At 40.7% G+C, this 25,672-nt stretch overlaps 1 protein-coding gene across 1 annotated transcript in view; it reads right to left on the bottom strand.

The window, feature by feature from the left end:
• Positions 1 to 9,661, bottom strand: part of LOC113015769 (tumor necrosis factor receptor superfamily member 5-like) — a 57,479-nt gene extending 47,818 nt beyond the window's left edge. Inside the window, exons 1-2 of the mRNA XM_026158025.1 lie at positions 9,525 to 9,661; positions 5,745 to 5,835 (exon numbers count right to left, since the gene is read on the bottom strand). Coding sequence (XP_026013810.1) covers positions 5,745 to 5,835; positions 9,525 to 9,628 — 195 coding nt within the window. The 5' untranslated portion in view covers positions 9,629 to 9,661. The remainder of the gene's footprint in view (positions 1 to 5,744; positions 5,836 to 9,524) is intronic.
• Between the last annotated feature and the right edge of the window lie 16,011 nt (positions 9,662 to 25,672).

Below are 25,672 nucleotides of genomic sequence, written 5' to 3'. Positions count from 1 at the left end.
ACTATCATCTTGCCTTTATTTTTAGTTAGCACATACCTTAAACACTTAAAGCTGTAAGCTAATGATAGTTATATAAGAGCAGATGCTGCTGGTGCAATAAGCTGTACGTTTTACGTCCAATGGATGCATGCTCTGATTAGTCGACTAATCGCAAAAATAATCGGTGACTAGTCGACTATCAAAATAATCGTTTGTGGCAGCCCTAGCTGCGTGTCATCTGCATTGCTGTAAAAATTTAAGTTATGTCTTCTAATGATACTGCCTAGGGGAAGCATGTATAATGTAAACAGAATTGGTCCTAGCACCGAACCCTGTGGAACATCATAATTGACCTTAGTGTGTGAAGAGGACTCTCCATTTACATGTACACATTGGAGTCTATTAGATAGATATGATACAAACCACTGCAGTGCAGTACCTGTAATACCTACAGCATGTTCTAATCGCTCTAATAGGATATTATGGTCGACAGTATCGAACGCTGCACTAAGGTCTAGCAGGACAAGCACAGAGATGAGTCCACTGTCAGAGGCCATAAGAAGATCATTTGTAACCTTCACTAAAGCTGTTTCTGTGCTGTGATGAGCTCTGAAACCTGACTGAAATTATTCAAATAAGCCATTCCCCTGCAGATGATCTGTTAGCTGTTTGACAACTACTCTTTCAAGGATTTTTGATATGAAAGGAAGGTTGGAGATTAGCCTATAAATTAGTTAAGACTGCTGGGTGTAGAGATGGCTCTTTGAGTAAAGGTTTAACTACAGCCAGCTTGAAGGCCTGTGGTACATAGCCAATTATTAGAGATCATATTTAAGATCGAAGAATTAATTAATGGGAGGACTTCTTTGAGCAGTTTTGTAGGAATGGGGTCTAAAAGACACGTTGATGGTTTGGAGGAAGTAATTATTGAAGTTAACTCAGAAAGATCAATTGGAGAAAAAGAGTCTAACTTAACATCAATGGTACTAAGAGTAGCTGTAGATAATATTACATCTGTGGGATGATTACTGGTAATTTTTTCTCTAATGATAAGAATTTTATTTGTGAAGAAGTTCATGAAGTCATTACTAGTTAACGTTAAAGGGATTGTTGGCTCAAAAGAGCTCTGACTTTTTGTCAGCCTGGCTACAGTGCTGAAGAGAAACCTGGGGTTGTTCTTATTTACTTCAATCAGTGATGAATAGTAAGATGTTCTGGCTTTGCGGAGGGCTTTCTTATAAAGCAGCAAACTATTTCTCCAGGCTAAATGATGATCCTCTAAATTTGTGACACGCCATTCCCTCTCCAGCTTACGAGTCATCTGCTTTAGGCTACGTGTTTGACAATTATACCACGGAGTCAGGTACTTCTGATTTGAGACCTTAGTTTTCACAGGAGCTACAGTATCCAGAGTCATACGTAGTGAGGAGGTGAAATTATTAACAAGATAATCGACCTCTGTTGGAGTAGCGTTCAGATAGCTGCTCTGCTCTATGTTGGTACAGGCCATTGAAGATGATAACAGTGGGTGGATTATATTCTTAAACTTAGTTACAGCACTTTCAGAAAGACATCTACTGTGATAAAGTCTACTCGCCACTGCTGTGTAATCAATTATTGTAAATGTAAATGTTATCAGGAAATGATCAGACAGGAGAGGGTTTTCAGGAAACACTGTTAAATGTTCAGTTTCTATGCCATATGTTAAAACAAGATCTAGAGTGTGATTAAAGTGGTGGGTGGGTTCTTTTACATTTTGAGAGAAGCCAATTGAGTCTAATAACAGACTAAATGCCATGTTGAGGCTGTCACTTTTAGCATCTACATGGATGTTAAAATCACCCACAATAATTATTTTATCTGAGGTGAGCACTAAATCAGATAAAAAGTCTGAGAAATCAGACAGAAAGTCTGTGTAAGGCCCAGGTGGACGATAGATGATAACAAGTAAGACTGGTTTCTGAGTTTTACAGCTGGGGTGGACAAGGTTAAGCATCAGGCTTTCAAATTAATTAAAAGTCTGTCTTGGTCTTTCGTTAATTAATAGGCTGGTGTGAAAAATTGCTGCCACACCGCCCCCTCGGCCTGTGCTTCGAGATTTCTGGTAGTTAGAATGACTCGGGGGCGTTGATTCATTTAAACTAACATAATCATGCGGCTGCAACCAGGTTTCTGTAAGGCAGAGTAAATCGATTTGTTGATCAATTATTAAGTCATGTACCAACAGAGACTTGGAGGAGAGAGACCTAATATTTAATAATCCACATTTCACTGTTTTACTCTTTGGTTCAGATGTGGATACTGTATTGTTCTTTCTTTGTGATTTTTTATGTTTAAGTTGTTTGTTGCTGGTTTTTAGTTGTTTTTTGTCTGTTTGGGAGCTGACACAGTCTCAATGGAGATGGGTTTTTGGGGGGGCAGCAGGAGGAGAGAAGCTGCAGAGAGGCGTGTAAGACTGCAACTCTGCTTCCTGGTCCCAACTCTGGATAGTCATATTTTGGGGGGTTTAATAAATTTGTCCATATTTCTAGAAATGAGAGCTGCTCCATCCAAAGTGGGATGGATGCCGTCTCTCCTAACAAGACCAGGTTTCCTCCAGAAGGTTTGCCAATTATCTATGAAGCCCACATCGTTTCTGGGACACCACTCAGACAGCCAGCAATTTAAGGAGAACATGCGGCTAAACATGTCACTCCTGGTCTGACTGGGGAGGGAGACCAGAGAAAACTACAGAGTCCGACATTGTTTTGGCAAAATTACACACCAATTCAATATTGATTTTAGTGACCTCCGATTGGCGGAACCGGGTGTCATTACTGCCGACATGAATTATGATTTTACTGAATTTACGTTTTAAATTTCCCTCAACGTCGCCTGCTCTGGCCCCTGGAAGACAATTGACTATGGTTGCCGGTGTCTCTAGCTTCACATATCTGAGAACAGAATCACCAATTACCAGAGTTTGACCCCCAGCGGGTGTGTCACCGAGTGGGGAAAAATGGTTCGACACATGAACAGGTTGATGGTGTACCTGGGGCTTCTGTTTAGGACTATGCTTCCTCCTCACCATCACCCAGCCGTCCTCCTTCCCCAGCTGCTTGGGGTCTGCCGGGGAACAGCTAGCGGGGCCTACGCTATCTTCAACTGCACCAGCTACAGGGGCCTGGCTAGCTACGGGTGAATGAAGGGTGCGAAGCAGAGTCTCCAATTCAGTAATCCTGGCCTCCAGAGCTGCAAATATGCTACATTTGTTACAGGTATCATTACTGCCAAAGGAGGCCGAGGAGTAGCTAAACATCTGACACAATGAGCAGGAAAGTGCAGGAGGGACAGGTGAAGTAGCCATGGTGCTAACGAGTCGGCTACGAGCTAAGCTAGCGAAACAGTACAGAGACAGTGAGTGAATACTTTGGCTATAAATTAGGTAGTGAGTACAGAGAAAGTGTGCTTCAGATGAAGCACGTGAAGATTATACTATGAAAACAGAATGTATTTAAAAGTTTTAAATTAAATTGCTAAGCAGATAAGCTACTCAGAAACACCACTGTGTTTGAGCAGGAAGAGGAAGTGATACTCTACCACAGAGCAAGCGAACACCAAGTGACAGCGCCACCAAGAGTCAACAAGTTAACACTCTAAGAGAAGATATGACACTTTGATACAATGTGAAGCAGTTGGTGTACAGCTTGTATAACAATGTAAATTTGCTGTCCCCTTAAAATAACTCATACAGCCATTAACATCTAAACCGCTGGCAACAAATGTGAGTACACCCTTAAGTGAAAATGTTGGGGTTGTTATCATGTTGGAATACTGTCCAGTGGCCCAGTTTCTGAAGGGAGGGGGATCATGCTCTACTTTACTTAAGTATGGCACAGTACATGTTGGCATTCAGGGTTCCCTCAATTAACTGAGGCCCCCCAGTGCCAGAAGCACTCATGCAGCCCCAAACATTGACATCCCAAACACCATGCTTGACTGTAGGCAAGAAACACTTATCTTTGTACTCTTCACCTGGTTGCCTCCACAAACCCCTGACACCATCTGAACCATAAAAAGCTAGTCTTGTTCTCATCAGACCACAGGTAACCCATGTCCTTAGTCTGCTTGTCTTCAGCAAACTGTTTGCAGGCTTTCTTGTGCATTATCTTTAGAAAAGGCTTCCTTCTAGGAAGACAGCCATGTAAAGCAGTTTGCTGCATATGGTCTGAGCACTGACAGGCTCAACCTCCACGCCTTCAGCCACTACAGCAATGCTGGCAGCATTTATACATCTATTTTCAAAAGACAACCTCTAGATATGACGCTGAGCACATGCACTCAACTTCTTTAGTTGACCATGGCAAGGTTTGTTCTGAGTGGCACCTGTCTTGTTAAACTGCTGTAGGGTTTTGAGCACTGTGCTGCAGCTCAGTTTCAGGGTGTTGGCATTATTCTTATAGCCTAGGCCATCTTTATGTAGAGCAACAATTCTTATTTTCAAACCCTCAGAGAATTCTTTGCCATGTTAAACTTTCAGTGACAAGTATGAGAGGGTGTGAGAGCAATAACACCAAATTCAAACACATCTGTTTCCCCATTTGCACCTGAGACCTTGTAACACTAACGAGTCACATGACACCAGGGAGGGAAAATGGCTAATTGGGCTCAGTTTAGACATTTTTACTTAGGGGTGTACTCACTTTTGTTGCCAGCGGTTTAGGCAATAATGGCCGTATGTTGAGTTATTTTGAGATAACAGCAAATTTACACTGTTAAACAAGCTGTAGACTGACTACCTTACATTGTATCAAAGAGTCATGTCTTCAATGTTGTCCTACTAAAAGATGTAATAAAATATTTACAAAAATGTGAGGGGTGTACTCTACATATTGTTTTTTTTTTCTTGAAGATATTTGTTTGCCGACCCACTTTCAGACATTGTTTCACAAATTGAAATCTTAGGCCATGATTGAACATTAATATTGTGGGGGACCACTAGAGGGCTCCACTCACACCCAGTGTAGAGGAAGTGTGTTCCTGTGTTTTGTGGCGCGATATGCGCAGTTGATGTTGGAGACGAATAAAGAAGGAGTGAGAACTGAGAGCTGTGTCGTTGATGCTTACCTCCACAATATCTCAAAAACTAGTAAAATTAAAACCCCAAAATGCTTAATGATCATTCTCAACCGGCTCACTACCTCCCGCTTTTGGCCTAGGCTGTCACTTGAGCCCCTTTTCCATTAGTAAAAAAGGAGCTCCTCTGCCGGCGTTCAAACCAATCTGAACGATACTAAAATGTGACATCGTGAGACTGCATGCCACTGATTGGCTGGGCAGTGGTGTCACTCAACGAGTCATAAGAGCATCTCAAGAAAATTAAAACTGCCAATTTCTGAAATCCGTGAATGAGGGAAATGGCTGCAAAAACAAGGCCCTGTTCCCCTAGTCTGACGAAAGTCACAGACCAAGCATCAGATATATTCTTGCCTCAACATCCACCTTTGTTGTAGCATTTGTGTAACATACTAATTACATCACGGGGCACTCTGCAGCATTGCTGTGAGAATCATGCACATTAGGAGGTACTGTATTGTAATACAAAAACAGCCAATGTGATTGAAGTTGTGGAGTGTCTATCTGAGTAGACAGAACACTGGTTTGAGCGTAGAGTCAAGGAGGCCATTTACATGAAAAGGGAACAACCGTCTCCAAATTGAGGAGCAGGCCTAAGGGTAGATCTTTCTTCATCTTACAATGCTGTGATGTATCTTAAGAGTGCGTACCAGAAATGCGGCAACATTCACAGGTTTCCTTTTGGAGACATCTGATCTGGCAGGCTCAAAGTTTCCTTGGTCCAAAAGACGAAACCTGTCCCTGGAGATTTGAGACGATGGAGTGTTAACAGGAAGAACAGCTGGACAAACACAAAGATTTTTTTTTTATTTTGTTTTTTATTAATCTACAGTCTTTTGTCATCCATCCTCACATGCAGACCCTTAATATCAACACAACAGACAAAACATATGCTAAGTACAAAATAATAAAAGCAAAATAATATTTTTAATTTGGAGCATCATGTAACTCAGAAGTGACACAGCTATGACTTGTTCATCTGAGTGAACAAATCTGTTCCTAATCCTTGATGTTCTGTACCCTGGAAACAGAAGCCAAGGAAAATAAAATGAAAGTCAGTGTGCACAGGGATCCTGGTTCACCATGGATTGACTTTTTCCACATCCCTCTGATCGATGTTAAAGAGTTCAATGTGAAAATGTAAAACTTCCAAGACACTTTGGAAATCTTGGTGACAAAATAAAGAGTCATGGTGGAGTTTATCAAATTATCTCGTGGAACTGTTTGTTTGCACGAGTGGATTCATTTAACAGGAGAGGTTAGACGCATCAAGCTAAGGTTTCATTCATCAGGATTGCCATCTAAAGTTTAACAGCTTGCTCTGCATTGGCTGCTCTGAAGTCCAAAAGTGTCTTTTGAATTTTTCACCTACATGGGAGGCCAAAGCATCTCAATCTGAATGAGTCTGAATCTGAAGTACTGATTTTAATTAGGTCGTGCCAAAACCTTCATTTTATTTTTATATGTCATTCAGAGGTGAATAGCTGCTGTGTTTTGTATCACTGTGCTGCTGCCCGAGTGCTCTTGAGCTTCAGGACATAATCAGATGTGTGGACATTCTCCTTCAGGATTTTCTGGTAAAGAGCAGACTTTATGGTTTCATCCGTTATAACAGAACAGCTCAGACCATCCACACTACCACCACTGTGTCTGACTGCTGCTGCGATGTTCACTTTATAAAATGACATTATTTTGGTGCCAAATGTAACGGGACTCAAACTTTCCAGAAAGTTCAGCTTTTGTCTCGTCAATCCATAGAATATTTCTGAGAAGCCCCAGGAAAATCTATGTTTCTTGGCAGATGTGACACGAACCTTTCCTCCTTGAACTATTCATTTTTGCCCAGTCTCTTTCTTATTGTTGAATCATGACTTTTGACCTTAACCCTATTGTAGGGTCTATCTTACTATATAAAGCCCCTTGAGGCAACTGTTGTTCTGACTTAGCGCTGTATGAAATTGAATTAACTGAGCCAAGTGATGTCTACAGGTCTACAGATGTAGTTCTGGAGTCTTCTTTGACCTCCTGGATGAGTCGTTGATGGTTCCTTGGAATAGTTTTATATTTTCTTCAATAAGAGCAGAAAGCAGTGTTGCCAACTCCTCAGTAAGGAAAATCACTATTGGCTGTCCTAAAAGTTGCTAGAAGTCGCTAAATGACATCATCGCGCAATTTGCATAATTGGTCATGCTAATGTATGGTAACCTACGCTGTTGGAGAGAGAAATAACATTGTGGAAGAGACATAAAGTGAGTAAAAAACGTCCTAAATGCAGTTAGAATTTATTTAGAACTACAAATTAAATTTCTTGTAGCAATTATTGTTTTTTTTAACGTCACAATTCCAACCCTGCTCCTTTATCCGGGCTTGGACCGGCAAAAGTGACCCAAAATAGGCGCTCTTTTGGAGTTACTTTGTGTGTGTGTTTATGAGTAGTTTTAAACCTTGAGATCCACAAAACAGCATAACAGTGAAAGAAGAACTGATTGCGTTACAGACAGTGCGGGAGCAGCGACTTCGCTCATGTGCGATTCATTTGCAGTTTCGACGCATTGGGGTGAACATCTCCTACACTGATAGCAGCTGCATGAAGACTATCCTCCGCCTGTGAGCGCTTTGGTACGGGCAAGGTGCCAACGGCAGCAACCGCTGCTTGTTGAGAGTAAGAGCGATACGCGCTTTCACGTCAAAAAGTCGTCATAAATAAGTCTCCAGTAACACCAGAAAAAGTCGCCAGATTTGTCGCTAGTCGCTTTTTAGAAAAAAAGTCACTAAGGGGGGTCTGAAAACCCGCTAAATATAGCGACAAAGTCGCTAACTTGGCAACACTGGCAGAAAGGCTCTGCAGTCAGCTGGAAACTGGAGAGAACCAATCATAGTAAGCTACAGGCCAAACAACAGCTGAGCTTCACATACGAACACAGGAGTGTGTGTATGGGCTCAAAATGTGGTCATAAATATTTTGTACTTGTAAAAAAGATTTGTATGTGTAAAAAAGATTTGTGTGTGCGTAAAAAAGATTTGTATGTGTAAAAAGAATTTGTGTGTGCGTAAAAAAGATTTGTATGTGTAAAAAAGATTTGTATGTGTAAAAAGAATTTGTGTGTGCATAAAAAAGATTTGTATGTGTAAAAAAGATTTGTGTGTGGACTTAGAAAAGAAAACCCTGCAAGTTACAAGTACGGATTTTTGCCCCCATTTTTCTACCCTTCATCTGATTGGTCAATGTCATGTCAATCACAAATGTAACAATCCAATCAGAGAACAGATGGGTTAGGCTGTCGGAGGGGAGCTTTTTTGAACTGCAGGTCCTTGAAGGGTGATACCGTTTGAAGCTGGAGGATCGCTATATAAATATCCGATAGCAGCTAGGTCCCCTAACTTTCAGTAGCTGTTGAAAGGAAAAAGTTGTGGTATATCAGTGGTTGGAAATAACATTATTACTTTAGGATTAGTTTAACACAAAGTCAGGGCTGACCCAGGACCATTGCTGTGAGTCACAGTGCGCAGCATAAAAGTCCTTTCACATCGGATGCAGGATACGCTGCTAATGCTAACTGCTAACTAAAAGCAAAGGATCCAGAATTTGTTACGCTGGCTGCTGGGCTCTGTGGGTTTTTGCAGCAGCTCTACCTGTACTAGATGCACCTGCTCCTTGTCTTTTCTATCTCTGACTTTATGTCCTCTACAAGAGTTTGTTTTTTTTGCTAGTTCTTCAAATGTTCAATAAAAACATGTATGCTAATTCATAACGAAGAAAGCTTTGTAATGAAGACTGTCATTTCCAAAACACTGCCCGCCCCCACCCCGCGGTCCGCAGCGCTGTTGAAAAGGCTGTGGAAGTCCCTGTATTAAACACGTAGACCTCTGACACAAAAATCACCAAACTCGGACGACCACAGACTGTTTTCCTTCGTGGTGATGAAGGAAAACGCTGGGTTGGCATGTAAAAGGGCATTTATTCCCTTCAAAGACCTGCAGTTCAAAAAAAGCGCCCCTCGACAGCCAAACCCATCTGTTCTCTGATTGGATTGTTACATTTGTGATTGACATGACATTGACCAATCAGATGAAGGGAAGAAAAATAGGGTCAAAAATCCGTACTTGTAACTTGCAGGGTTTTTTTTTCTAAGTCCACACACAAATCTTTTTTACGCACACACAAATCTTTTTTGCACACACAAATCTTTTTTACACATACAAATCTTTTTTACACATACAAATCTTTTTTACACATACAAATCTTTTTTACGCACACGCAAATTCTTTTTACACATACAAATCTTTTTTACGCACACACAAATCTTTTTTACACATACAAATCTTTTTTACAAGTACAAAATATTTATGACCACATTTTGAGCCCATATGTGTGAGAAAGAATTTTTTCACAAACACCGAGTCAGGAACAACATTTAGACACACATTACCTTTCTGCAGTAGCAGGACCTTGTCCTCTGTCAAAATTTATAAGCTCTTGTAATGACTTGGTGCGCTTTAAGGACGCAGTCCTATTTTCAGTTACAGGACACATCCTGACAGAAAGAAAAACAAAAACACACTTTCATTAATGTTTTTGGAAAAAAAAAATCATTTTAAAATGTAAATATTTTAATAAAACTGAAGGAATAAGGGGGGGAAACCCATATAAAGAAGTCATTCACACAATGGACTGCATTACATCAGAAATAACAAATGATCCACAACTACTACTTCACTGAAAACAATTTATCCTCTGTAGAGAATACAAGTATAACCTCTGAAAACTGTCAGGTTTGCCATTATTTCATTCAGTTACAATATCTGTGTGACCTTTGTCAGGTACAGAGAAACTTTATAATGGTAAAAAATAATGATAAATGTACAGAGGTTATACTCTTATTCTGAAAAAGGTTTTATTTCCCTCTATGTACCTGTAGCTGATTCTGATGTGGAGAGTTTTCCTATATTTGAAATTTAGATTTATCCTCTACAACAGTGGTTCTCAAACTTTTCACAATGAGTACCACCTTATAAACTGTCTCTTGAAGTACCACCCTTATGACTGACATTAAAGTACAGTAGTACACCACATATAGTTTACACAGACAATTTTATTTCTTATATGAATGTTATTTATTTTAACTGTCATAAATAGGATGTGATAATAATAGCAACTGTACTGCATTAAAACATTCGCAGCAGGTGGGATATACAGTCTTTAAGAGATGACATTTGCATTTGTCCCTAACCTTCGGGAACCCTCACGTTAACTTTTATCAAGTGGAAAAAAGTTAGCGTTCATCCTCCAGCTTCACTGTTTATATTATGCAAACCATAGCTGTATAGCTAGCCACCACGCAGCACTTTATTATATACCAGCTAGCCCAACTTCAGTAACCACACAAACACCACTGCTGTTTAGTCTTCTGTCTTCATTTATGTCAGAAGTGATAGCAGAGGTGTAGGTTTTACCTTTTGCTGTGGCGGGTAAGCTGCTGGATTTTTGACTTCACGACCCTCCTTCGTGGTTCATGCACGTCAAAAATCAGTTTGCTCTTCATGGCGTTTCAGCCCACAACACAAAATACCATCATGTGGGCCTTGCATGGGATCCCCCCACCCAAGGGAAATACACCGTTCTCAAGGCGCTGCTGCTCGGCACTACTCCCTCTCTGACGCAGAGTGGGCCGAGAAACCCCTCTCTCTCTCTGGCCTGGGTGATGGTACCGCTCTCAAGCTCATGGAGAGCACGCTGTTCTTTCTAGTAACGGATGACGGCGGATTCCTCTTCACGCACGTCTTCCTCCGACAGTTGCCGGCACCAGTGCGAGCTGGCCCCCACTGATTCTCCCGGGGGCCTCCAACTCATCGATTGTGGGTGGGATTGCGGCACCATGGAAAAGGCTGTGTTTTTACCATCAGCGTGACAGGGCCGTGCCACCTTTGCTGTTTTAAGGCCCAGGGAAACGAGCCCACCAGCGCTCTGTAGCGGCTGCAACCGCTGGCGATAAGGAAAGGCTGCTCTTCATAGAGGGCTCACGCTGGGGGAGACGTTTTCTGGTTGACTCTGGCTCCCAGAAAAGCCTTGAGAACTCTCGCGCCATCTTTTCATACCTCTACAATGGTATGTTATTTAATCTTAAAAAAAATGGAGATTTCCCACATACCACCAGAGAGAACCCAAGTACCACTAGTGGTATGCATACCACAGTTTGAGAAAGACTGGTCTAAGGAGCTTGGAAAGAAAAGCATCTGGACTTCTTTCAGTTGCTTGAAGACGTTTCACCTCTCATCCGAGAAGCTTCTTCAGTTCTAAGGTCAAATGGTGGAGAGTCCCAAAGTTAAGTCCTAGGGGAGTGTCCCCCAAGAGGGACATGGATGGACCCCCTGTTGATCCTCTACCTAATCAAACAAGCCAGGGTGTAAAAACGGGTGTAGGTAACAATCAGCCAAGGTTTGAGGTGAACCCGCTGTGAAACCTGGCCCCACTCTATCATGTGATTTCCTGAGGTCAAATGGCCCAGGATGTGAGTGGGTGTTAAGGCGTCTGGGAAAGGATCTCAAAACTGGATTATAGATGGCAGACGGTTGGTGTCGTAAACCACCACCTCCGTTCAAAGATGGTTGTTCACAGTGGACATAGATGGCTTCTTCCCCTCATCTTTCAAACCATCTGTCTACTAGAGCTGGGCGATATAAGATTTTTTCATATCACGATATGATTTTTTCATTTCAGTCGATAACGATATATATCACGATATAAGCCAAATAACTATATTTGTAAGATTTAAATGTGCCGTTGCTCACAAGTAAAATGTGAAATAATCAGCAGCTTGTTTTTATTTAAATATTTATTTCCCATAATAAGTTCAACAGGGTAGATGTACTTAAGGAACATGAGACTTTTTCAGATAAATAAAGGCAAATATTGCAAACTACACAAAAGGCAGCCGCTAAAGCGTTTAAGTTTCAAAATAGAACAAACAAAACAGACTAAATTGTCAATTCCACTTAGAAACAAAATATTAATTCTAAAAAAAAATCTTAGTTTGTTTTACAGAAGAACAGACAAAACTGACTAACTTTTGTCAATATCAAATAAACTGAGAACTAAAAGGAAATTCTCAATCTCTCCTTGTTGTATAGCTTAGCTTTTCAAACAGTTTTAACAGTTACTTTAGTCTGACAAAAGCCGAATGATGAATTAGCGCTTCCAGTCAGAGACTGAGGCTACGTCCACACGTACACGGGTATTTTTGAAAACGGAGATTTTCCGTTTTCGTTTTAAAAAAGAATCCCGTCCACACATAAAGGCAGAAATGAAGGAAAACGCTGCTATGAACATGCCAAAGCAGCAGGTGGCGCTAGATTCCTAACCGTGCAGAAATGTTGGCCAATCAGAAGTCTAGAAGCCTCGGTGGGAAAAAGTAAACAAAGCTGGGGCATAGAAGCAGAACCGAGTCGTATGTGTGGAGGGACAGTAACTGTGTGTATGTGTAAGCATTTAAACACTGCAGAGAGTAGAATTAACAGTAACAGTATTGTAGAAATTCATTTCACCGAAACAATAACGTGGCGCACAGTGTGACGCATGCACCAGTTTATTGTATTTCCAGACTTGCTTTCGGCACAATTTACAGTGCACGCTACTCTGTTTTTTGTCAGACTTGAAATAGCCAAAATACCTTCACACTACGGAACTTCTATGGCTCTTCCGTTCGACAATCTCTCCGGCATTGGAACCATCATCTGTTTTCTCTTCGGTCATGCTCGGTTGATTTTTCTAGTCGGCACACTCATTTCCTCCATTACGCGCTGGCTGCTTCCCAAACAAACACACGTGCGGCTTGGTACTTGTGCTGTACGTAACAAGTCACGCGACGTGACGCTGCGGCTGTGATTGGTTCGGCTCTGCGCTACTTAATTTGGATTGGCTGACCCTTTTTTTTTTTTTTTTTTTTTAAGAGGACAAGAGCGGCGAGGTCTATCGCGATAGCTTAATTTCTCTATCGAGTAAAAGTTATATCGCGATACATATCGTTATCGTTCTATCGCCCAGCTCTACTGTCTACTCTGTATAAAATGTGAACATTATCGCTTGCCTTCAACAACTTGAAAAGGACAAAATCATTGAGTGCCCTACATATAACCGTCTATACCCAGGAAATGCTGTACCCTGTATTTACAGACTTACAAAGATCTACAAAGAAGGGGTCCAACTCAGACCCATTGGTAGCAGCATAAACTCATATCTCTGTAACCCTTTCAGACTGGGTTATGAGACACTTGAGATTACTTCACTCTGTCAGAAAGATTTATTTTAAGGCATTTCTTCATTCAGGAGGTCTGAAATTAGGCCTGAGTGTGGCTAGAGAAATTCAACTCAACTTTCCAACAAATGTGGTTAATCATAGTTTATTCATGATTTAAAAACGTTTTTCCACACAGGTTTGGATCGCTTACCCGGCTCCTGGGTAAGTTTCCATGGTCCAAAAGAAGAGCATGTCCCTGAGATTTGGGATGATGGAGTTTCTAACATGAAGAACAGGCTGAAAACATCTGGAAAAACACAAGGAAAACCAATGATTTTAGATCAGAATTACTAACACATGATGAAGCTGACTGTTTCTGTCTCACCTGATACAGTCAGGTTTTGAGCATCGCGTAACCAACAAAGCAACAAAGCTATGATTCATTGATCTAAATGATGCAAAGCTTTTTTAAATTTTGTTGTTCTTTATTCTGGAAACAGAAACCTTTGTCCAGAAGGAAGAGGGAAAGAGGAACAAACTGCAAAAGTATGTTCAGTCATCAAGAAACATTAAAGCAGTAAACTGCTGTATGTGTCTCCTGTAAAGTGGTGATGGTTCAGAACTGATTCACCAATCAGCTGTTTGATAGCTTCATTTCCTGACAAATGTCCAAGACACCAAGCAAAATCATAGAAGAGATTCAACATAAGCTCGATAATATGAAATCATCATGATGTTATCAATGTGGAAACGAGAAAGATGTCTCAAACATGAAAGGCACTGGTTCCCTTTGAAGCACACAACTTCAGCTTTGAATCAAAAACTGTTCCCACATATTTAAACTCTGAGCACATTCTGACTTAAATGGATATGACCTGATGAGTACATGTTCTAAACTCAATACTCATTTCTTTTGTATTAGATATGTTTAAGCCGGTCCTGTCAGGCAGCCTCTGCAATCTGAATTATGATCAGAATGCACCGTTGTGCCAAACAGATTTGCTTTTCTAAGACGAGCTCTAGAAAGTCTCTACAGGCTCATCCTGTTTGGTTGTTTTTTAATGTAATGTATTCATTTCTATTGTTACTCACAGTATATGTATAATATAACAATGTCAAAGCTGACAGACAGAAAAGAGAAAGAAAAACAATAGAGAATATAAAAATGGATAGAGCACAAATACAAAATCATAACTTCACCTGTAACTTAAATTATTTTTGATTTCCAAATCTTCAGCACAGTTACAGTTAGGGCTGCCACAAACGATTATTTTGATAGTCGACTAGTCACCGATTATTTTTGCAATTAGTCGACTAATCAGATCATGCATCCATTGGACGTAAAACGTACAGCTTATTGCACCAGAACGCATCTGACTCAAGAATTTGTGGACTGGTGCCAGCTGAACTACCTCCAGATCAACGCCAGTAAAACCAAGGAGCTGGTGGTAGACTTCCGCAGGCACAAGCATTCTCCACTGCAACCACTGAACATCCAAGGTATGGACATTGAGGCTGTGGACAGCTACAGGTACCTTGGTGTTCATCTGAACAACAGACTGGACTGGACTCATAACTCAGACGCCCTCTACAGGAAAGGGCAGAGCAGGCTGTACCTGCTGCGGAGACTCAGGTCGTTTGGAGTGGAGGGCCCACTCCTGAAGAAATTCTATGACTCTGTGGTGGCTTCTGCTATCTTTTATGGTGTGGTCTGCTGGGGTGGCAACATCTCTGCCGGGGACAGGAAGAGACTGAACAGGCTGAACCAAAGGGCCAGCTCTGTTCTAGGATGCCCTCTGGACCCAGTGGAGGTGATGAGTGACAGGAGAATGGCGGCTAAGCTGTCATCCCTGTTGGACAACATCTCCCACCCCATGCAGCAATCTGTGACAGCACTGAGCAGCTCCTTCCGTGGGAGACTGCGGCACCCACGGTGTGGGACGGAGAGATTTCGCAGGTCTTTCCTCCCCACTGCTGTCAGACTCCACAATAAAGACTTTAACTGATCAAACACACACATCCACACATGTGCAATAACACTAAGTGCAATAATCTTTTCTGGCATCGTTGTATTTTTACTCAGTCATATATAGCATTTGTATTCTATTTTTATCTTATTGTATATTTTATTCTATTTTATTCTACTGTATATAGTATTTTATTTTATTCTATTCTATTCTGTACAGTTGTGTACTGTATTTATTCTAACCGAGTTAACGATAAAAACGATAACAAAATAACGCTGAAAACCGATAAAAACCCTGAAAACCATGCATTTCACACCTGAGCCTCAACTCTCGCGGCCCGGTACCAAACGACTCACGGACCGGTACTGGTCCGAGGCCCGGGGGTTGGGGACCGCTGATCTAAGTGACCTATATATGTTTAACCTGAGTAGCGAAAGACGGCGGTGGGTTTGAAAACGATTTACCGGGAGTCCGGTGTTCTCACGGGCTCTAGTGAGCTTTGCCCCCGGCTAGCTATCGAGCTAGTGGGTAACAGACGTCTCCAAAAACGTCGGAGCGCTTTTGAAAATATGTGGTGTCTTGATAAACTGAGCAGATATTTGAGGTTTACACAGTTACATTCTCGCCTAAAAATATGTTAAACGTTTATTTTGTGACCCAGAAAGAATAATAAGAGTAATATTAAAACTAACTAGCTGCCGCCATTGTTGGAAACTGAGCTGGGCTGTGCTATGAATTCTGTACAGAGCTACTTCTTCTTCTTCGGGGTTTAATGGCAGCTGGCATCCTTGTACATGCAGTGCTACCATCTTCTGTTTCAGTCTATTATTACACTCGTAAATACTACTACTTATTCCTGCGTCTTTTGTGATCTTACAAAGCTTCAAACGACGCATCGTCGTCGACGGTTTTGATAGTCGATGTAATCGTGACTAGTCGACTAATCGTGGCAGCCCTAGTTACAGTCCAAACAAAAATCAGGTTTAGTGAGGTCACTGAAGATAAGCTCTGTTCCTCTGTAAGCAAACTGGAATGACTCAGGCACTACTCTGTGTCTGGTGATGATAGTAATGAATGAACGAAAACAAACTCCTCCTTAGGACGTCAGCCTGTATATTGTATGTATGTGCACTTGTGAAAAGAGAAGCAATACATGAAGATAAAATGAATGAGTGGCTTGAACAAGTCATTGATAAAACCAAACGTCTATCAGCATAAATTAAGACTCTAGAAGAACACAAAACAACAGAAGCTGCTATAAAGGCTTGAAAGAAAATACAATCACTGCTGCTCTGGCTGGGTCAGAAGCAGAAACGAAAGTTTTAGTAGAGCTGTGTACAGAACGCTCATGTAGACGTCAGCAGATATCAGTGGTGCAGATAAAGGGAATTTTGAACCATGTAAAAATGCTGTCCTTAAACTATTACAGCGGTGATGCTAAAGTAAAACACTTGCGTGACAAGTTTTTTGTTGATGACTATAGGATTGCAGAAGCTTCATAAAGTGTTGAACTATCCAATAATTAAGCCAGAAGATGGTGGCGTGTTAGAGTTTTTTGTATTGTTCCTCACAGGATGTTTAAATGCAATGTTTGGTATTAGCTTTATGGAAGACTTGGATAATGCCACAACTACAAAAGCACTTGTTAACAAGCTCTACTGTGAGCTTCAAGAAATATGGAGAAAGGCTGCAAGTGGTCTGCAGGAGAAATCAAAGATAAGCATGAAAAAAAGTTTGACAACAAGCAAGCTAGGTATATGCTTCACCCAGCACGAGGGACTGAACACAGCAGAAATTATGATCAACAGGTGCAGAAACCCTTAAACCAGCACAAGTATTTACTACATGGCTTTCCCTTAAAAAACGGAGTTTGGAAATGATAAAGAAGTCACAACAAAAACACCAGCAGCTTTGGTGGATACTAACAACAGGCCTTTAATTAATTGTAGCGGTGAACAACACAGTCTTTTAGTCTGTAAAAGATTCCAAAATAACCCACATGAAGAAAAGACTGACTGTTTGAGAAGCAAAAGTCAGAGTTCCTCATGTTTGAAGTGTTTGGTCACATGAGCAGCAGCTGCAAAGATTAATGTCAGCTGTGTTTTCAACTGCTTCCGATGCTACAGCACATGAACACTAAAGAAAACAGTTTCAAATGTTTTTAAAAAACTCAGCTTAAACTTCTGGTCTCACTGTTCTTCCCGTTGTTCCACGTCAGTAAACGTGGAAAAGGGAACCAAAGTAGTAACAACTGTTGTGGAGGTTTTCCATTTAATAAAGCCTGCAGACAAGCGGTGAGCGAGAACCCACTGAACTGTGCAAATCTATGTTATACAGAAATATAAAAGAAACAAACCAGAAACTTAAAAAAGGGAGTAAAAGCACAGATATAGGAGACATAAAACGTCCAAACTAGGGCTGGGACAACGCGTCGACGTAATTGATTACGTCGACGCGTAAAATACGTTGACGTAAAACAATTTGCGTCGATGCGTCGTCACTTTCAAAAAAATACATGGCGGCAGCGAGTAGCGGTAACATGAGTGAGGTAGTCGCAGTCGACTTAAACCACTGCACCCGAACACGCAGTTCTACAGTATGGGGATATTTTAACCGAAAAGGAAGTGATTCAGTCGTTTGCCGGCTTTGTAAGGTGGAAATGGCCTATCATAAAAGCACGACGGCTATGCACCAGCACCTCAAACGACGACATCCAGGAGCAGCTTCTGAAAAGGACAAACCACCGTAAGTTTTCAACTTTTTTACTAACGCTGGTTTTTACCCGTTAATTCATCCGACCCCCCCCCCCCCCCCTCCCCTAGACATACACTCACTCATAGACAGAGATAAACACCCAACCTCCATAAATACAAAACTAATTTAAGCTGCTTAGCAGTAACATATAGCAGCTGCTGTTTAGTTGTTTTTTTAATTTGTGGCCCATGCTGGCAAAATGAGTCGGAATGCGCGCAGGCTGATTATCAGAATCGGCGAAAGATGAAAATGTGAGACATAGAATTGGCCGCAGGAGAAATGTTAACAAGGATAATGCACCACCTGCTAAACGTAGCCGTCGTGGACAATGTTACAACATTGTTAAAGTGCTTGCAAAAGCAAAATGACAACGAACTCTTGATTTGTCAAGTTTAATGTCTTTCATCCTATTTGAATGCTGTTTTTATACATAATGCTTCTTCAGCTTGATCTTATAGGTCAAAGTTATGCCATCTAATGGCTAGAAAGCAGTGCACCAGTAAATGTGCCATCAGCTATGGCTGTTTAAATGCTATTTTTTGCAGTTATTTTTTGCAGCCATATCATATGTTCAACATTGGTGATTATCATTAATCTCTTACTGTTATGCTATGAAAGCACATGGCATAACAGTAAGGCACATACATGGTTTATATTTATTTATTATAACAACCAGATCCTTATCTAATTATTTTGATATTATGCTTTCCATATAATTATTTTGTAATTATTCGAATTCATCTGTGTGCTGTGTGTGATTTATGATTTCAGGAACAAACAGAAAAGTCTGGAGGACTACTGTCAGAGAAGAAGTACACCATGCACCCCCCAGGAGGCGGCTGTACTTACCGAGAGCGTCTTAACTATGATTTTAAAAGACATGAGACCACTTGCTGTGGTTGAGGGTGAGGGATTCAAAGAAATGCTGACCACTTTCCAACCGGAATACACTCTGCCGTCTAGGCGTCATTTTACAAGCATGATGGAGAGAAAGTATGAAACTTCGGTTGAGAAACTAAGGAATGAACTAAAAAAGGCCACATCCAAAATCTCCCTTACCACTGATGCTTGGACAAGTCTGGTCACAGAGTCCTACTTAGGGGTAACTTGTCATTTCATTAATGACAATTGGGATCTTCTCTCCTTCAATTTAGCAACACTGCCAGTTGAAGAGCGCCACACTGCAGAAAACCTTGCCTCCTGGGTGGAGAAGGTGGCAGAGAAATTCCACATTTCCTTGCATAATGTCCTTGCCGTTGTGCATGATAATGCAAGTAACATAGTTGCAGCTCTCCACATCCTGAAAGAGAAGTTTGGAGTGGTGTCCTATCGGTGTGCCGGGCATACACTGCAACTGGTTGTAAACCATGCACTGAAAGACCCCAAGATTGATAAGGCACTATCAGCTGCACAGGGCCTTGGTAAAGCACATCAGGAAAAGTGAGCCAGCTTGCACCAAACTTAAGCAGAAGCAAAAGCAGATGGGTACAGCTGAGCATAAACTAATCCAGGATGTCGCTGTCAGATGGAACAGTTCATACTACATGATTGAACGTCTGTTGGAACAGAGATGGCCAGTGGTTGCGACGCTTTCAGATCCAAAAGTCACACAGCGTGGGAAACAGTACCTAGATCTGAAAAGTGATCAGTGGATTCTTCTGGATGAATTGAAGGAGGTGCTCAAGCCTTATGAGCAAGCCACTAATGTTCTTAGTGGACAGTCTTATGTCACAGTCTCTGTTCTTCCCCCCCTGCTGAAAGGTCTCCTGAAATCCACCAAAAACAAATCATTTGATTCTGCTGCAGTGAACTCTTTCCAGAACTGTGCAGAAGAGGAAATCTTGTATAGGTGGCAGCCAGAGGTATCTGCATTTCAAGCAGATGGAAAAAATGTGTCACTCATTGCTGCTGCCCTTGATCCACGTTTTCGTAAACTGAAATTCCTTTCTCCAGAAGATGTTCTGAAACTGCAAGTAACAGTACAGAGGGAGGCACTTGATCTCAAAAGGGAGCAGAGATCACAGTTACAGCAGGAACATGTGGGACAGGAAGCCTCAGCAAGTCCCCCAACAAAGAAGAGGTCTGTGTTGGACACTTTGTTGGGTACAGATTCTGAGGAGGAAGATTGTAATGAAAACACTGACCAGGGTGGGGATGGAGAAAATGAGGCGGTGAGGAAAGAAGCACTGCTGTATTTTGGGGAAGCCCCTATTCCAAGGGATAATGACCCCCTTACATGGTGGAAGAATAATGCAACAAGATTCCCCACACTGGCTAATTTAGCCAAATCATATTTGGCTGTACCTGCCACATCAACACCATCTGAAAGGCTTTTTTCAGTTGCTGGAAACATTGTCACCAAAAAAAGGGCAAGCCTGACTGCTGAGCATGTAGAAATGCTAACATTTCTCCACTCCAATGCATAACTACTTCATGTGATGAACATGATTGAACACACACACACACACACACACACACACACACACAAATAGGAGAGAAGGCAGCAAAATGGATATTTTGTTAACAAAGAGCACTTTTTTTGCAGAGAGCAAAGTGAATGTTACGTTGTATTTGTTCAAAGATGCCATTGCTGCTGTTTATATTTTATTAATTTTTTGCTATGATTTCCTTTGTTCATATTTGTTCTGCACAACATTTAATTTTTTGTTAAAAACAGAAGATTGTACTACAATGTTATTGTGGATTTTGTTTTGTGAATGAAGATCACTTTTTGGGAGAAAGCAAAGTGAATGTTACATTTTGTTTGTTTAAAGACACCATTGTTGCTATTTATTTGAAATGTTTTGTTAACTTTTCCTTAATTTTATATGTTTGCACATTTCATTTCTTGTTAAATGCTATTGATTGTATGACCTCTACAACTTTATTTTGCAATTTTTTTTATTAAAAGGTCTTCAAATGAAGAAATTTGTGTTTTTCATTGATATACATAAATTAGTAAATGTGAAATTGCTATACAAGTCAAAAAATATGGAAATAATCGATAATCGAATCAAATCGAAATCGAATCGGATTGAAAAATTAATCATTCGATTAATCGATGCATCGAAAAATTAATCGCTAGATTCATCGATTAGGAAAATAATCGTTTTGCCCAGCCCTAGTCCAAACTAGGATGCCATGCTCTGACTGCAGATGTTGTGCCAAAAACTGATGTTCTGGTAAAAAACAATTTCTGGTATTTGCTAAAAACTGACTGCCACATTTTAACTGTTGCAAATGACGTGTTGACCCACAATCTGTGAAACATGTGTCAAACATCTTTAGTCCTAAACAACATTCCTGTTACAGGGTAGAAGCTTCAGTCATGTTTCAGCAAAGTGACCTTCATATATGCTTTATCTAACCAGCTAGAGTCTCTTTGACATTAAACATATCTTCTTTAAGAGAAATCAGGCCAAGAGGAGAGCAGACAATCCAACAAATATAAGATAATAGTTCTATGAAGATCATTTAGGTGGACAGCAAGGAGTGGACTGACTATAATGCAGGTGCACTAACACAGAGTCATACAGATACTTGGAGTCAGGTCATTTCTTTCTTTAATGTATAACCCCGTCATAAATCCTGTTGACTACAGACTATTTAACAACACACAAACAGAAATCACATTTTAGCACAACACCGTGTGCACATGGACCCCCAGATATCAGGTGTAACAGTCCGATCTAAGCTGGGAGGAGACATAACACCAGCTCTCAGCTCACAGCTCAGATTTTAATCTCTTCAAGTCTGAGCAGACTTATCCATCTCTGTTTAGACTTGACACTTACAGACAGGTCTGACTAGTTGTACAGTTCATACCGTCTACAGTTTCATACAGGCTCTGTTAGCACAGCAAGATGAGTCCAAAGTTCAAAGTCAAACAGTTGAGGGTACGAGTTAAACTGTAACGTGAATCCATCGATCATTGATCCCTGAGTATGCCTATAATAATTTGAATGCACTGACTCATGTTGAGTGTATAACCACAGAGCACAAACCACACACAGCAGCTTGTATAAGGACTCACTGACACTACTGTAGTAATAAGTGCACACAGAATGATTACAGCAGCACCACCCAGCTGAGAGGAGACCTTCACAGCCTTCCTCACACTCTAAACATTATCTCCACATAGAGTTTACATTCAACCAGGACACTTACCGACTCCGCCAACTCTTACATAGATCCTCGGACTTAGAACGTTAGGGTCAAGATTATGTGACACTCACAGAGCGCGTCATCCTCACGAATCAGAGACATACACGAATCAGTTTCATTATTATTATTTTTATTTAAACTCGCGGCGCGGCTCTGCCTTTAACTCTCTACTACGTCTACACTAATATGGATAAATTTGAAACCAGCATTTTCGTCTAAAAACGCTCCCCGTCTACACTATCAGGTTCAATCGTTTTCTTCCACAACGACAACGCTTACGTCCCCGTACTGCGCATGCGTGAAACGTAAGACGATCCAACCTGCCGTTTCCCCCAGCCCCTCCCCTCTAAAACCTTTATTTAAACATCAGTACAATACAAAGTAAAATTAAACAGTACTAACTTAAAGGTTTTGTACTTACAGAAATTGTAAACCATAAACAAACAAAAAAACAAACATTATTCAGAACATACCTACAATATACATATGATAGGGGGAGAAGTTTGACTGATTAAGCCAAAGTGTAAAGTGATTTAAGGATCTTTATTTTGTCACATGCAACCATAGTTGTTTTTTTTTAAATATTTTTTGGGTTAGTAGTGTTCTTTATTGAATTAAGATATTGCAAAAGCTCATTGAAGTATACATAAAAAGAGGAATTTCTTCCTAAACATTTGGATTTGTGAATATGAAATTTAGCCATTAAGATTAACAAGTTAATCATATCTGTTATCAATGTTGAACTGTCTTTGGTTTTTGTGGAGACAAAATAATACATATTTCTATATCAGTGCAAATCATTTAAATATATTTTCTGAGATAAAGACACATAATCTCTGCCAGAAGTCTTGTACAAGGTGACAAAACCAAAAAAAGATGTATAGTAGATTCCAACGCTGCTGAGGCATTTGGGAAGTCCGAGCCACTTCTTAACCTAGGAGCTCACTAGCCTCTCTAGTCGATTGGCATGATTGAGTGAGACCTCGTACATTGTCAACAGCCACAGTAGTTTGGGTAATAACCCAAACTGGAAGCACCAGAGCTTCAGTTTCCCTGGGAAGGGCAGTGTTGGTAATCCGCTTGAGGTCATCGGCCAAGTTCTGCCTTAGCTGTTCTAGTTGCCATGTATCATTGAGATCTGCATTATACTACCATCCCAGGCTCTTTATGGGCTTCTCTAAGACTGTTGGACTTGGTTCTTCACTGATATAGAATTGCTCGGCTGTCAGTTTTCCTTTTTTGATGGAGATGCTGCAAGATTTACTTGGGTTAAACTCCATTCTTGCCCATTCTATGTTTTCCTGGAGCTTCTGTAGCAATTGCCTAGTACATGGTTTTGTTGTTGTAATGTTGGTCATGTCATCCATGTAGGCCCTAATGGGAGGAAGACGAAGGCCACTCTTGTGTCTCTCACCTCCCACTACCCACCGGGATGCCCGCATGACCGACTCCATTGCCATGATAAATGCCTGAGGGGAAATCGTGCAGCCTACCATAACTCCAATTTCCAAGTGCTGCCGGGCTGTGGTGGTGTTCTCAGCTGTCACACAAAACTGTAAATCCTGAAAGTAGGTCGTGACCAGTGATGTGATGTGGTTTGGTACGCTGAAATAGTTGAAGGCCATCCACAAGATCTTGTGCAGAACTGACCCAAAGGCGTTGGCAAGGTCTAAAAAGACCACCACGTTACAATGCCGAACAGCGGATTTTGCCTGTAGCACAGATGTGGCTGGGGTCCACTTCTTCCCCGTTGCTAGGGTGGGAGCAGTGCCTCTCACTATGGGGTCCCGGGAGTCCGTGAGTGACATCTGAAGCCTCACTTTTGCACGTTTAAACTCCTCAACCAGGCTAGGGATAGGCAATGACAGTATCCATTTTTAATGTATATTTTTTTAAAACAACAAAAACATTATTTTAGTCTCATCAACTGAGAATTTAAACCTCCATTTCTAGGACCACTGTTCTTTTCCTGTTATTGACCCCAGTACTTTCTTTACCAAAAAGTCTAACCCATTTCCTCTTGCCCAGGTTCACCCATCGTCTGCGAAAAGCAAAAACTCCATTCCACTCACTATGTTCTTAAACACATCATCATTTATCAGCAATGAAAACAATAATGGGCTAAATATGCTCCCCTGTGGCGTTCCATTTTCTACCGGCAAACTCTCCAGATAACTCCTCCCAATCCTTACCATTATTTGTCTTCCTTCTAAAAAATTCTTAATCCATCTGAACATTCAGTCATTTACACCCATTTCCCTAATTTTAATTAATAGTCCTTCCCTCCAAATCATATCATATGCTTTCTGTATATCAAAAAAAGATCTCTTTCCGGCTCTTTGAAACGCTGCAGCAAAATGTGGAGGAAAAGTGCCGAGTTTATTAAATGGACTGACAATAAGGTGTAGTTGTTACTGCGAGTAACACAAGAGTACAAAATTGCAAAAGTGAGCGAGAATATAAGGTCTGTCCCAAAACCTAGGCTGCATCCTTCGGAAGCCGCATTTGAAGTCCGATTACGTCACAGACAGGCAACGAAGGCTTTTTAAAAAATTATTAATTACACAAAAGGTTTTCTAAAAGTCATTTCAGTTCATTAACCATGTGATGCAGATCCACAGCTGGTTTTGGGCCATAAACTTTACAGATGAGAAGAAGGTGCAGAGTTCTTCGTGAAAAGTGAAAAAGAATAGCTTAGTTTTTAGTAATCGACATTTATGAATGAAGAATTTATACATAATAATTATCACATTTAAGACATTTTCAAGTTTATTTTCTTTTCTTTGACATCCAAAAATAATATCATTTTTAGAAAATTCAAGTAAGTTTGGAATCTTTGGGAAAAGCCAGTAGTGCATATTGTCCCACGGGGCTTTACAGTATATACACATTTGTAAAATAAAAGTTCTGTCGATTCATTATTCCCCAGTTGTGTTATTATCAATAGGAAAACGATGTCTGAGAAATTCTTTGGAACGGTAAACGCCTGAGAGTATTTCATAATGGACCTCCTTAGCTTTTGGAGGAATGGGAAGTTTTAGGTAATTTGCTCTGATTTCTTTCTTTTGATCACAGGAGAACGGTTGTGAAATTGAATTTAGATTGGATCCATATCTGTAAAGAGCATTAGTGAATAATTCTAATAATTCAAATTTTAGAGTTGTTTTAGATGGTTAGCTGCAATGTTGTGCCCATTTATTAAAAGCCCAGGGAGGTCAGGGGCTGTATAGTCAGGGTTTTGAAAGAGATTATGTGCCGTACAAAGAATGTTTGGAGCGATAGCCTTAATAATTTTTTCAAACTCTTTGTTGTTTATTTGCAAGTTATGATTGGCACAAAAATCTTCAAATTAAATATTACCTCCATCCTTTAATAAATGCATTACTGACCAGATGCCTTTTTCGTACCATTTTTGCACAAAGATCGATTTGTTCCTAACTTTTACCTAACGATAGTTCC

The sequence above is a fragment of the Astatotilapia calliptera genome, chromosome 23 (genome assembly GCF_900246225.1).
Source record: "Astatotilapia calliptera chromosome 23, fAstCal1.2, whole genome shotgun sequence".
Classification (NCBI taxonomy): domain Eukaryota; kingdom Metazoa; phylum Chordata; class Actinopteri; order Cichliformes; family Cichlidae; genus Astatotilapia; species Astatotilapia calliptera.
Note: the sequence above shows the minus strand (reverse complement) of the source record. Positions and strands in the feature narration are given on the sequence as shown.